Source organism: Motacilla alba, chromosome Z (assembly GCF_015832195.1).
Source record: "Motacilla alba alba isolate MOTALB_02 chromosome Z, Motacilla_alba_V1.0_pri, whole genome shotgun sequence".
NCBI classification, from domain to species: Eukaryota; Metazoa; Chordata; class Aves; order Passeriformes; family Motacillidae; genus Motacilla; species Motacilla alba.
Window position 1 is genome coordinate 30151896 of NC_052046.1, and position 15420 is coordinate 30167315.

At 37.8% G+C, this 15420-nt stretch overlaps 1 protein-coding gene across 2 annotated transcripts in view; it reads right to left on the reverse strand.

Moving 5' to 3' along the window:
* The window catches only part of MAMDC2 (MAM domain containing 2), a 56561-nt gene that overhangs the window by 3362 nt on the left and 37779 nt on the right, over positions 1 to 15420 (reverse strand). Inside the window, exons 8-11 of one of the 2 annotated variants that reach the window (XM_038124841.1) lie at positions 13542 to 13688; positions 12389 to 12654; positions 2518 to 2611; positions 638 to 790 (exon numbers count right to left, since the gene is read on the reverse strand). In XM_038124841.1, the coding sequence (XP_037980769.1) occupies positions 638 to 790; positions 2518 to 2611; positions 12389 to 12654; positions 13542 to 13688 (660 nt within the window). The remainder of the gene's footprint in view (positions 1 to 637; positions 791 to 2517; positions 2612 to 12388; positions 12655 to 13541; positions 13689 to 15420) is intronic. The other variant, XM_038124842.1, reaches the window with a different exon arrangement.

The window sequence follows — 15420 nt, forward strand, 5'->3', positions numbered from 1 at the left end:
GGGTCCTAAATACTTGAACTTGCACTAGTGAGTGCAAATGTGCACTTGTGGAGCACATTTTCAAGATAAAGGACTTGTGGGATCTCTTTTATTCTTCATGTTTTCTTTTAAGTTTGGACCCAAAGGGGTTCATACAGAAGAATCCCAACCTCTTGCACAGCTTGCTGTTAAGAAATGAACTAAGGAATAATTATTCACAGACCAGGCTTAAAAGGCTCTCAGTTTTAAAGTCAAGGTATCAGCCTCGCTTCTCAGACTACTTAATGATCCACATAACTGAAAACAGATCTGAAGTCAGTTTCAGGGACTATTCGCATAAACTGGGAGTTTGGAAGGAGCTTTGCTGTGGGATCTGGACAATCATACTCTTCTTTTATCTCCTAAGGAAAAGGCTACTTGGGGACATGACACCCAAATTATCCACAGGGCCTAGAGATAATTCAGATTAAATGTCATATTCCAAAAACCACACATGAGTTCTCTGTGGAATCTGCTTACTTAATTTGATTAGTAACTTTTCTGAACAGAAGAGTAAAAGCTTTCTCTATTTTCTGGGTTATAATTTAAAATATTTCATTAATATTTTTTATTAACTGTCAATCTCTGTTCTGAAAGTTCCATGTGAGTCTTAACTCACCTACCCCAGTAGTGTGGTCTCCTTTCGGTCCAGTGTAAGAAGTGGGAGTTGGACCCCTCTTCCTGTGCCAGCTCCCACGACCTCTCTTCTTCTGGGTAAACACACACTCATCTTTTTCAAAAGTGCATTCTCCAGGAGTGGGCAGCAACAGATCTGTAAGGAGAGGATATAGTTTAGAACTTCAAATACATTATACTGATATATGGAGAGATTACACGAGTAATGTATTGCATTTCCTCACCTGCTGACATCAATTACAGCTACCTGGCAATGCTTACAATAGTCACAAGCTTATATAAGCTACCTTCAAACTGTCTTACAAAATTTAATTTAATTCTCTTCATGTCTTTGGGAAAATCTGTGCCCTAGTCTAGCTCAGTGCCTAAGATTCACTAGTCCTAGGATTCTTTAAAACAGCTAATTAGTCTTCACAACAGTGCTTTGGACTAGATGATCTTATGAGGTCTTTTGGTTTTAATGGTTGGATTCAATGGTCTTAGAGGTCTTTTCTAACCTTAGCAATTCTGTGATTCTGTAACAGGCTCTCTTGTAGAACAGAGTGTATTACCAGTGTAAATTTCTTCACTGTTTTGGCACCCCAAGCAGGTTAGTAAGTCTCAGCATGTATAACATGCATAATAAATGAGCCTTGTCAAAGACTGGAGTTATTGTGAACTGAAATCAATGCCACATTTAGCTTTCCTCTGTTCCTTTGGCACCAGACTCTTTTGCAGCCTACAACAGACCACAGAGCTGCAATAACTAGAGTATTTTCATTATTTCAATTCTATTAGATCATACAAAAGCTGATATAATTCAGGTGCATGCCAGGAAGGTTCTGTCAGGTAATCTTAACTTGTCATTCAGAAGTAGACATTTTAAGTTGCTTCCACATTTGAAGAGGAGGAAACCTTGATACCTCTGGGGCATTTTTCAGGCATTTGTTTTGCTGCCATCAAAGACAAGCTATGGCATGACTATACACCCAGATACCAGTTCTGCACCTTTGGTTCCTTTCCCAATTACTTAAAAATTACAGCAAAGCAAAAGAGAGAGAGACAACTGTTGGAAATCATTTAGAACAATGGCATCTTGTTTTGTACATGTGACTTCTCTCTGTTTTGTTAGCCTGAATGCATAAAATCCAATCAAAAGAGGTCATTAAAAAGCTATTAGGACCATTGCAAAGACATGGCTTTATTCCAAAGAAGACCGGGATTGTAGATTGTGCCTGCATCATGAGAATGTTTTTTTTTTTTTAATTAGGATACAATTGTTGTTTTGTCAAACCTCACAAAGTCACAAAAGAGGGAGTTTGGTGAGTTCAGAGAGGTTGGCCTGTGCATGTCAGAGGGTAAAGTTTTGCTGAAAATCATTCAGTTCCTCCCATTACAGTGGGAGTCTTGGACTGCTTTTTTCTGTCTTCATCAAAGAACTGCAGCTCAGGAGAGGCTGTGTCTTGGCCTTGCACAACTGTACTTTTTGCATAAAAAAAATTATACTGTGTTTTTAAAAATACTGCTTTGGGGTCCATTCCGGGCTTCTTCAAGACCATTTGAAAACTACTTTTCACTCAGTTAACTAACTGTGGGTTTGTTTTAATGCCCTCAAAGGGCCATTCACCTATATACAACTGCTCTGGAGTCACTGAAATTTATTAGGAGTTAGTTGGTACCCCTGTGAGCAAAAACTGCTCCTTGCTGGATGTTTGCTACTTTGCAAAAACAGGATTTATGCAATAGTTATTGGAGAAAAAGAAAAGACAAGAAACCACAACAGGATGAAGGCAGTTGTAGGACAGACTTGGAAAATTAAGGTGTATGATGAACTCTTACTCAAAAGGATAGCAGCTGTTGGATGACAAATACACATGGTCTTACCAGCAGCCTGGCAGCTTCCCAGGCTCAATGATACATCATCCAGTGCCACAAGTCCACAGTCCCAGAAGCTTTTACACCAGCTAACAAAGACAACCTGCAATACAGGAAGGAAGTTTCAGGTACAAAACCTGGCACTGTTAAGAGTCTGAAATGTTAAATGTTTTTCCCAAATGCACAGATAAATTTGACATCTACAGAACAGGAATAATGGATCCACTTTGCCTTGGCACATTCTACCAATGACTGAAATGTTAATTCTAGTGGGGACTAAATGTACGTTTTCAATCTAAAGAAAATATTTTCTCACTTTTGTAGGCAAATTATGGATATCTGTATGTAATTCCCATTTTACTGGAGTATTTTTTGTTGGTGAGAAAACATGACTCACTGAGATTGCTGTGATTTTTTTTTTTGCCCAACACTCAACATGAACAGCTCTAATATCTTCAGCTATCTTATCCTGAAAAGTAGGAGGTTTTATCCATGGAAAAATATATTTGAAAGAATGATGTGGAATGATGGACAAGAGTGGCTGTGGCAACATGCAAAGAATAATAGAGATTAACTGAAACTACTACACAAAATGGGATTATTCATAAATGACTCAGTGCCATGACATCATAGAGCAGGAGATTTGAAATGTTATCCATAATTCACAGTGTCATCTGAGTTTGTGAAGATTAATAAAAACATCCAAGATCATTGACTTGAATAAACATTAATTCTGCCATGGAAAATACAAGTCACTCATGAGATATTAAAATAAAATGTAAAGAAACTGTTAGACTCTCAGTTGCCCTTCTACCAAAGTTGACACAGATCTCTTTGAATTATAGAAGATATATTACGATTTATTTTGTGAAACACTGCTGGCAGTGTTTGGCCTAACTACTCCAAACCATCTGTCTGACCACTGGGGTTATGACCATAATTTAGGAGGAGCTTTTCAAAACAATTCCTTTGGGTTGAGGTATATTCTAGTGATTGCAAATGGATTACTGTCACTTCTAACTGTTTAATCTTCTGGACAACACCTCAGTTGCATATTTGAGGTTAAATGCTGACTGACAAGTTTCATGTGGGTAACGCATTCAAAAGTTGTTGCATTATTTAGTATGTTCTCTTCTAGTAGGCTTGGTAACACCTTCAGTGTGGTAACTTCATGGTATTTTGCCAGTTTGTTTTGCAATGTAGTATTTATTGACTCATTTGCTTATAATAACAGTAACTACACCAAAAACTTGAAGGCATGTATGCATTATGCTGCTCGGGGTGGAGCAATTTTTGAAACTCTTCCATTCAGTGCTATCAATCCTGGTTATTATTAATTATCTGTCTTGTAAACTGCCACAGGTATGGAGTTAAGGAGTGCCCCTGTTAAGAATGCAAAACTGCTCAACATATGGTGGCCTAAACCCCACACCTTTTTTTTTTATTCTTCCCACTGTAGAACTGTATCTTAGTCTCAAGGTTTAACAGGACAAAAATTATTTCATACTTCATAAGTTCATTGTCAGGAAACAGGGGCCATCCTTTAAAAACAGTAGCATCTCTTGGAAAAAACATAAAATAAGTGAATAAGTGTAAAATAAGATGCTGACTTCCGATGAATATTATTTACCAGAATTTTAATAAATTCATTCTGATGACCATTTGTAATGAACTTAAGACATATTATAGCCCTAAATCCATGAATCTTCGGAAAACCACACATGTAAGGATGAAGTCAGTCCTCATTTGTGAAATAACATTTCTACACTATGGAGTCATCTTTTAAGCGATGCAGGATTAAGTTCTTTATTCTTAGATTGCAGTAATTTATTCCATACAAGGTATGTAACAACCCATTGGAACATGGAGAAAGCCCTCAATTAAAAAAGCATCACAACCATAACTGTGGTCTCTCACAATGGTGTTGAGGGACACACTGCCATGAGCACACTCCATAATTTCAGGGAGGAAATTACAAAGACTTCTACTTGGGAGCTTCTACTTGGGAGTGCTGAGATTTCAGTATTGGCTATAGCAAATGTACTGAAATTATAAGTCCCCTTAATTTATTTTGTTGTTACATTCTTGATTTAGTTTTAGGCAATGGACTAGAACATTTTTATTCCAGGTCAAATTTATTCACTCTTCTTCTGTTTTAAATATCCTTTTCTGCCATAAAGCAAAATATTTGAGTATTTGAACTTTACTTACCAAAATTATATCAACTTGATTTTACTCTACTCATTTTCACAGAGTCAGATCTCTGAATCCTTCCTACAGTCTCAATAGAACTAATCTCAAGTTGCTTTGCATTTGTTCTTGTTTTGAAGTAAAATATTTGCTAGGTCAATTTTTCCAAAATAAAATATTATGACTTTATTTCATGCCTTGGAGAAGACAATAGAGGATTCTTTGTGCTGAGCTTTTTTTTTGTCATAAAGCATGGCAGATGAACAACATACTGATTGTTTCAAGCTAGGTAACAGAGATTCCTGGACTCACATGCTATTTTGGATGCTAAATTAAAAACATTATCCAGTGAAGGCAGTTGTTGCCTGTGTTACTGAAAAATAAAACATATTTCTCATGTGTCTTTTTGTTCCAATAACAGGACACAGCTAGGCCATCAATTTCCTCCCAAACCATTGCCCCAGCTTAGAAGCTGGTTTGTTTATCTCACAGTGCCTAATCAATGGTCTTGGCCTTCAGTCTCAAAGTATCAATAATCCTTTCTTAGCACTTATCCTAGATGATATGAGGTATGAGCAATGCCAGATGAAAACAGCTGGTTGAGCAAGCTTCTGCTAAGACACCACATTGGGTTGTGCTGCAGATACTGGGTGAGGTAGAAGGGACTTCTCATCCCTAGCACTCAGCGATTCTACAAGGAGTTAAAACTCACATGCATATAAAGTTAATCTGCTTTTGGAGGAGAAAAAAAAGGAGGACATGCAGTAAGGTACCTTTAGTGTAAAGAGGGATAATGGGGAAGCTTGCTGTAGGAGGTTTGGAGGGAGCTGGACTGAGAATAGGAGAAAAGGAGATCCCTATATGTTCCCTTGGATCCCTGTATGTTCTGTGTGTTTTCTTTTCTCCTTGTTTATCCCAGAATGTATATATCTTGCTCAATTAGAGAGTCAGGTCAGCCAAACAGAAGAAAAACATGAAAACAGCCCAATCTGGTGACTTAAAAGCAAGCTTTGCCTCTGCAGCAAGGTGATTTATCTTTTCCATCCTAATGAATATTCCTAGGTTTAAATGACACACTGTAAATCTGTGTAGACACAAAACTTGGTCTGTCACTTAGACACATTTAAAGTTCAATTTCCTGAAGAAGGACAGTTATAGTGGAGTCTGAGGTGTTTTTTTTTCTGTGATGCTATTGTTGTAACTTCCTCACAGTAACACAAAACTCAGTATTACAAAATCAAAAAATTGTGGGGGGATAGAATGGAGATGGTATATAAAGTAATCTTACCCCTGAGGAGTTGCAGCTGGGCTAATTATCAAAATGAGGAGAAGGCCTAACTTCAACAAGCCACAGCTGTAACTAGTAAGAACAATAGGAGCTATAAAAGAGTGGGTTGGCTTGTCAAGAGGCCACGCCTTAAAGCAGGAAGGGAACTGGAGTCAGTCGGTTACCTGGTGAGAGAGGAAGGGTGTGCTCAGAGGAGCTGCTCACCAGAAAACACCGAATAGGTATGAAACTTTGCTAAGAAAGAGATGAGAGCATAAAATTCTTGTTAAATATATGCATATATGACGAGAAAAAATAATTTAAACACTAGAAACAAAAGTGTGACCTGACAGGAAGAAGCAGTCAAGATGTTTTCACACAAGATAGGGAGCCTGACTTTTCAGTCAGTTGTGCAAATAAAGATCATGTAAGCATGGGACATGCTTACATATAAGCATGTAAGCCAGAGACTGACCACACAGGGGATGGGAAAACCATTCTGACTGTCTCAGGGCTTTTCAATACAGATGTTTTCAGTGTAGACCAAATTACTCATGGCTAGCTTAAATAAAACTAGATTTTAAGTGGCTTGCATTTCTTTGGCCTAAACACTCAGAAACTCATTTATCAAGAATTCAAGTAAGCTATTAAGCCAAAATTAGAACATCTGCAAGCTTTCTGTCATTTAAAATGGCACTCACCAGGCAAGTTCAGTTTCTTGCCATGTAAATACAATGAACTTCTATGGGAAAAATAATGTAATATGAAAGCTTCTACATAAATAATTGGATAACATTGGTAATAGGCTTGTAACAGTTGAACAAGTATTTTTGAAAACTTTTCCTATCCAAGGGCAGAAATAAACAATGAAAGAGAAACATAAAGCTAACAAAATAACCTAGTGCCACAGGCTGTTTATCCTACATCTCCTCTTGCTGGATTGCACAGCCTAGTAGACAACACTGCCTGCACACAAATATATACAGGACACTGATATTCTCATCTGTCCCTAACCACCCTCCCAGATTTCCACAAATGTACTGTAAGGGCTCTAGCCTCAGTTTCCTGTCCATTAAGGATCAGAGATACCAAAAGGAGATGTGTAACATTTCATGCAACATATCACCTTGCTGAGCAACTGCGAAGATGCAAGCCATTCAGGCATTTAGGCACTGCTTCCTAACCTGAGTAACTTTTCCAGTTTTCAGTATGCTATTTCCTTACCATGCATCAAGCATCACAGGAACTGAGGTTCCCACTTAGCAGCACTATCCTACTGTTTCCAAACTACCTCCACCATTCTTATTTTAGGCATTTATGGTGACTGTTCTTCAAGGAGTTTTTTATTTTAAAAGGTAAGGGAAGGAATGACAGGACTGTTCTATAAAACTGCAGCTCATTCCAGCCTCTTTAGGGTGCATACCTTATTGTGGGAAGACTGATAAAGGTTTTGTAGGAACAGTACCAAAAGAACTTTTTTTATTTGACACAAGTGTGAGTTTTTCAAAGGAAGAGCAGGAGGAGGAGGAAGAGGTGAGGATGAGGATGTCTGCCCTCCTTCAGTTGGCACCTGACTGAAGAACTGCATTTTTTACTTTAATGACTTGATCACAGAGATCTAGGTTTTCATTGTTTATCCAAGATTAGTTTAGGTGGACGAACAGGAAACACAGATTTCTTGCCAGCAAAGAGAAATAAATGCTAGAATAATTTAACATTGAGCATCACCATGGTGATGATATGAGAAGAAAGGTCCAAAGACACAGATCAAGTACTAGGAAGGCAGCAGGGTGATAATAGATATTTAGGGAAAACAGTACAAGAAACAAACCTGCACTAAAGTTTTTATATTTTGTCCAACCCAAAAAAAGCTGAAGAACTTGCTGAACTGGAGGTCACAACTGGACCAGCGTGGTTACAGTCACTGTGAGGTCTATTTTCCGTGGTTTTTTTAAATCTTTTTTAAAATGTATGTATACTATTGGCCTCCACAGCATCTTGCAGCAAAGTTTCTCAATATTGTTCTGAGAAACTCTTCTCTTTTCTTTGTTTTAAAACATGTAAATATTCAAGTGCAACACAGACTCACTTGATTTTCCTTTCTCACAATTGCAACTAAAATTAGTTATGGAGGATAAGAGAAAGCAACAGATGAAGTCAAGTAAAGAGAGTGAGGAAAAAACATCTAAGAGGAATAAAAGAATACTTGAGCAATAAAAAACCAAAAATGCTGCCACAGCTAGATGAAATAGTAGGATAGACTCTTATGCCAATTACCTTTCTGAGGATTTGATTTTGAGCTCTTTGGGATGTTCAAGAACTATTTTACCAGGTAATATTGCAGAATCTTGCATGATGGAAAAAAAACACAAGATGTTTGCTTTCGAAAACCTGAGCATCAGAACGATAACCCAAATCTAGCAAAAATGAGCAGAATTGATAAAAGCAGACCCAACTGAACTCAAACCTTCAATTTAATATTGGTATTTGGACTTCGTTGTGAAGTTGCATAAGAGAAATATTTTTCCATGCTGGTGTTTACCCACATACACACGCATGCGCACACACACACGCATACACAATATTAAAATGTAGATTCTTGCTTCATAGTTTATGTGAGCTTCTCAAGGATGCAAATGATATGTGAAATTTTCTTCCAGTTAACTCCTACATTTTCCTGACATTTATTGACATGAAAGATCAATTTCAGTATATTAAATCAAGTGAAAATAATCTATATAATTCAGATTTAGGTTTTCATGCTGCCCTTCCAGAGGCTTATACAACAAACCATGAAGGATTTAAGTGATGCCAAAAAACATTAGAACTTTTTTTCATTTCTTTCTTCTCACACTGATTCCCTGGGTACAGTATAAATCAATATACACTGTATGTATATATGATCACAGGTATTTACGCCAACTAGGAGAGAGTGCTGCAAGTACAAATTAGGAAATCAGGATTTTCAGTTCCCTGCTTTCTCACTAGCATTATCAGCGTGTGTATTTACAGTACGTACACACACACACACAAACATACACACATATATAAATATAAATATATATGCACACAAACACATATATATGTATGTAGGTATAGACATTTATGACTTGCTTAGCTGGATCATACCTGCCTAGCCTCTAAAACATTTTATTTTCAAAATGTCATATTAAAGCCAGCTGGCCAGCTTCCTATTTCCTGCTCACAAAACTCAAGCCATCATCTTGTGCCAGACTGCAGTTAGCTAATTCAAAAAGAACTTGCAAAAACCATTACAGAAACGAAGAAATGAAAATCTACATTTTTTTATTGCTCTGATGCAAACAAAAATGCTATCAAATCTAAAATGTATTAGATGGATTTTATATATTTTTCAAATCTTTGGGAGTAGTATTTGTAGTAGAAAAAAGATGAAGGATGTGAGTAATTGGTTATTTTACAGCAATTGTTTTCTGGCTGAAAAAATAATTTTGACATTCAGGACACATTGTCATTGATTTGACCAGCTGTTGAGGAAGTGCCAGGAGACTGTTTACTGTTTCCACATGGGCTGACCCAATCCAAAAATGGCTCCTGGTAAGCAAGAAGATGTTAAACCAAACTACTGTGAATGCCTACAACTTCTTACCATCCAAGTGATACATCTCAGAAAAAAATAAAGTAGGCACATCAGTCACTACGTCTGTATTAGAGGAAAGGCGGCAACCCTATCTTATTTTGAGACCACCTCTCTCCACTGAAAGACTGTTTTTCACTTGTCTATAACGTTGCCAAGACACAATGATCTCAGCTCAGATTTTCCATGCTAGGTCTTTGCTACAGCCTTGTTTTGGAAGATTTAATCCAAAACAGTTCCATCATTTCTGAGAACAAGGCTAGGAAAAAGGGTTTATTTTGCCCCTGTTAAACAAAAAAAATTCTGTCAAAAGCTTGAGCACTCCAAGGCTTTGGAGTAGAAGCAGAAGAGTGTAAAGAGTCTGATCTTTATGCCAGTGCTATCTTTTCTGTCAAGTCATTCATTTTTGAGAAACTAAAATTTGTAAGAAATGGGACAAGCAGGGCAAACAGAATGGAACACGAGTAATATTACAGGGGAAAAAAAAAATGGATTGTCCAGAGCTGATGGTAAGATGAGGACTGGAATGGGGGGCAGAGGGGTGGTTCATAGCCTATAGGACAGGTTAGATAAAATAAAGATGCCTCAGTGAGGACTCAAGAGACACAAGGACAGGTTGCAGGAGACAGGACTAGAGAGGTCAAGCTTCTGTCATGTCTCTCAGCACTGTCTCCCTCCAGAGTCAGATGTGTAATCCCATACTTGCTGGTTCCTACCACTCCTTTCTACCAGCCAAAACATGCTCTGGTGCACCTCCACAGCTGCCCTACACTGAATTGAGTGGGTTTTGCCAGCTCTTTCACTACTAGGCAGACACATCTTCACAGATAACTAACCTGAGTGTTTACACAGTACCACACAGTAATACTTTGTTTCCTTCTGTTGCCTTGGAAAAGAAGAAACAAACAAAATAAAACATGAAAAGACTTTTTAAAATGTTAAGGTTGAAGAGCTGGACATGAGATTGCAAGGAAAAGCCAGAATCAAGTTCACTGTGCAACTTCATTTGAGCCTACTTCTAAATATTACGAGCAGACAGCCTGTAACGACACCAGGTTTTCACCCTATTCCTTAAGCAGATATGCTTAAACTTTGGCATTATTTGTCTTTTTTATGCTACCTTCCCATCTGTAAACATACATTGATGTACTTTTCTATTTAATATATTTCAGAACTTCACCTATTTTGTTCTGTTTATCTAAGGAAAACCTTATAAACTGAACCCCCTGTCAAATACATAGTTATTTAGCTAAGGGGTGCCTGAATTACGGTTTGCTGAACACATGCTGACTTACGTAAAGCCCAATAAATCTCCCAGTATTTTGTGATATTTGAGAAATGCCTCCTCAACAGAAACTTCTGCAACTTGTTTCCATGGGAAGGAAGACTGTAACAAGACCTGAAGTACCCAGAGAAAAATTTTGAGACTTGGCAGAGGCCAATAAACCATGCTGCAGGGCATAGTTTTTCTCCCCCTCCTACACATCTTCTGACTCAGAAGCAAGTGAAGCAAGCTTCTTCACAACTATTTTACATATCCTGACTTCTAGGAAAACAAAAATTGTTCTTCACAAATTCATGCTGGAAAAGATTTTCCATGTAAATGTCGGATGCTAAAAACCTGCCACCGCCAAGGCTGTCAACCAGTTCTAACAGTCATGCTCAGATGTTAACACTACTCATGCAGTTAATTATGCTACTAAACCCTTCCAGAATTAATAAAGAAATACCTAAACAGGAGATGACAAAAGTAAATTATAAGCTTGCCATTTTAACTTCTCTGCAAGTGTCTTGGGATGACACTATGAGAAACTTTTCTCGTATGCACTTGCTGGGCACTAATAAAATTCTTTCTTTATTCTCTAACACTTGAAAGGGAATTACAAATTCTGTTATGTTTTATGGATAAAGTACATAAATAACCCATTGATACCTTTATCAGGTATCAATGGTATCTCACAGAAAACACTACCCAACAACTAGGACTGAAATTTTACATGTAAATTTGCCTCTCAACATAGTTAGGCAACTGGTTTTTGGTGACCTTTTATGGTCAGTAACTACTGTTATTTCAAAAACTAATTTGTAGTGGAGAAAATATTGAAGATTTTTGTCTTTAATTTAGAAATACTTAAGAGTTGCAAGACAAGCTTCCATTCATATGTTCAACATATTATCACACTCTGGTCAACACATAGTGATCCATCTGTTTCTCCGCAGATAACTCACTGATAGTGAAAATTTTTACAGAAATCAGGATAAATACAGAAGTAGCACTTAGAGAAATCTCTTTAAAAGTCAGTCTTTGAAAAAAGAGTGGAGCTGAGGAATTACAATGGCTTAAGGACTTACTCAGAAGGTGATGTCAAGTACCAATGTGTTATTAATTTGCTGAGATAATGTAATGACCTCTCCAATGAGACACTGCTAATTCTTCAAGTCCATTGCTCTCATTTACACTGACTTCTAGTTTCATATTGTAACCCAGCAGCTGAGTTTAGGCAAGGAGGATCAGCTCCCCATTTTGACCAGAATTTACCAGTACTTTTTAGATAAATTAAAATCTGCAATCGAGTGTGATGATGATATGACTCACACAGGAAACAAGCAAACAAAAATGAGAGGATGTGGAGCGTGCTGGGAAACCAAGACTCAAATGGCTTTTGTTAGAGCTCCTCTGGTGAAATCTCCAGCTGATTCACATTGCAGGTATAGCTCACTTAGCATTAATCCTCTAACAAAGAACTCTGAGAAAGCAAGGAAAATCTCCTCTTGGAATTCAGCAGATATGAAGAGTTGGCTCTTACCTTGCAAGGCATAGGCTTTTTGAAGGAGATTTCAGCTTGAGTCCAAACTCCCTTTGGAGAGTCCAAGACAGACCAGATTTTCTCTTGAACAACATGATTCTCCTCAAAGATATAAACTGCAAGAGTGCCACTCATCTTGAAAAACCCATATAAGGCATAATAAAAACGCAGACAAAACTGCAAGTTTCCTGGCAGGGTTGGGCCATACAGACGTCCAATGTACCCAGGCTGTGATGTAAACTTTGTGTTTGCCAACAAATAATAGCCTGCAAGACAGCGTAATTATTGTATTTAATATGGTATTAGCACAGCTGATTTGCTATTAAAGCAGCTTCTGCTATTGCGTAAGACTTGGGTTACAAAAACAGTTCCAACTGGCAAGAAATAGATTATCACACTCTGACAGGAAATAACCATTTTTTTTCCAAAAGCATCCTGTCTGCTTCTAGCTAAACAGGCACATGGCTAAGTTACCAGAAATAAGCACTTATCAAATTTATCCCAAAAAATTCCCTGGCTTGCTGGCCTCACTGCAAAACTAGCCTTTTCAGGGTTACCACTGTGAGACAAAAAAAAAAAAAAAAAAGAGGGTGGCCTATTATTCCCAGCACCAAGTATAAAGAACTGAAACCTTAGTGCATATGATTAATAACCATGAATACTCTACACAAAGAGATGTCTGAATTTGAGAACTTATTAACCAGTCTTTTCACCATGTGGTTTCACTACATAGTATTTATGTTTTCCCTTAAAAAAGCCAACTATCCGAAGCCTAGAAGAGCTAAAAGGCCAGTTTTCCCCACTAAAAACAATGCATTAACCTATTATTACATTTACTTCCATATTTTTTTGGATTCATCCCTCCAGCAACTACAGAACAGTATAGTGAAGATATTCTGATTTATGGCCCTGCCCGACTATTCAGTAGGTGACCTTCCTACTCTACACATGGGGAAGCACAGCCAGAGTTCCAGACAGGACCAAGCTGTGAGCGCTGATTTTTAATGGCAGAGAGTTGCACTGAGGCAAGCTAACCATTGTGCCAGTGATATTACTTAACAGAGTGAGCAATGATACAATAGGTTAACCTTAACCTTTTATACAACATTTATATATAGTCTGACTCTTCTAGGAGAAAGCAGTTTTGATTCACCGAATCCAGTAGTGTGATCTCCTGCTCTATACACATTGCGCTTCACTTTCACTCTGCTCCATCCTGGGCCATCTTTGTGATCTTGGTAAAAATTACACAGATCTTCCTCAAAATTGCAGCCTGCATTGGCAGGATTGAAAGGAGCTCCTAAAAGAAAGATGCATATGTTCTGTTAGGATGAGTACAGTGTGATAAGCATAGGTTTGATGCAGAAGGATGCTAAAGCACACTTTGGTTCATCTTGCTTTTCTTTACTGAAGATAAGCATGTGCAAAGATTTACACATATATAATGCACAGCCATGATGAAATCAAACTATCAAATTTCTATTGCAAGTTGGTTGGTCTTATATTCTTGTATTTTTTGCTGGAGCCATGAGAAACCCTGCTTTGTAGTCCCCCTAGAACACAAATGAGCTCCAGATACTAAGACCAGATTCTTCCTCCAGGACAGATAATTCACAAAGACATTCAGACCATTTGTTTTCATCTGCTCCTTCATTCAGAAGATTGTTAGGACAAAATGAGTGTGTCCATGTGCCTGTGTGTGCACTGAACATCAACATTCAGTATTTTTTTTTAAGAACACTTACTAAAAATCCTCTTTATAGTTGCATGTAATGTGTGTGCATATGCATGCTGGAAGTAGGGAAGTAAAATAGGTTTTTGTTCCTGTACCACCTCATGGCAACTTTGCTCCGGAGCTTGCCTTACACAGTGCTAACACTGCAGTGAAGAAAGCTGAACCACTTATAGTAAAGTTGATTAAAAGTAAAGCTAAGACCCACCCAGCCCTGCACATGGCTCTCTCTAGGCCTGCAGTATGGACTTCATGGGTCAGAACTTGCTTCAGTCTGAAAAAAAAGTGACCTTGCTGTATGGGCCATGCTAGTAAGTAAAACATTTCTACTTCTTCAAAGGCCTCACCGGTCTCTTACAGAAGGCCCTTGGGGAAGGAGAGGCACAACCCAAAGCTATCATGCAAATTTTGGCTTTGCCAGGAGCCCAGCGACAGGACATTGTGTATGTCACTCTACAGCAGCACATATGACCTTTCTCCATGGAGATGAAGAGAGCTCTTTTACCAGTGGCACACAGGCAATCAGCTTTAGTAGAACAAAAATTGTGGCTTTGGAGTGATGCCTAAGGTGCGTCAGTCTCAGATAGGCCAAACCTAAGCCCTCCTACATGTCTTAACTCTTCCTGAAGCTATGGCCTCCCACCTCTGCTTTCCTAGTTATAGAAAAAGCAGGCAGAGCACTACCATGTGGCATTAAACCCATATTCTGACTCATCCTTTGCTGAGCAAGTTTAGTACTCTGGTACCTTTTCCTCCATTTGGCTAACATCAAGACTTTTGTTGAACAAAACTTCCAGAAAAAAAAATAAAGAAAAAACTTAGTGCTATTATATATACTGCTATGGCCAAATACAAGGAGAATAGAGATCTCTTGCTTTTTAACATCTCTACTCAGAAGAACTGAAGATGACAATAATTGATAAGTCTGAAGGATCAAACAGTATATGTAGTATATGTTGTATGTAACAAAGTATAAACCAAATAATTTACTTTCATTTCTCAAACAAAAAAAAACCAAGAACAACCACAAAACCAACCTTCAAAATCAAAGTTAATAGGCGGAGTTCTAGATGAACCTATCATATTCAGGACAGATTCTGATCCATTCAGATTAGATCTGAACCATTCAACCACTGGGGCAGAAAATGCTATAAAATTTATCCCATTTCCCAACAGATATAAGTTGTCTGAAAATTAAAATGGAAAAAACAGATAAGCAGCTCCAACCCCATGAAAATTGCAAGCATCTACTGGGATTTTTGTTGCAAAATAAAGCAAAAACCAAAAATTTATTGAGGAG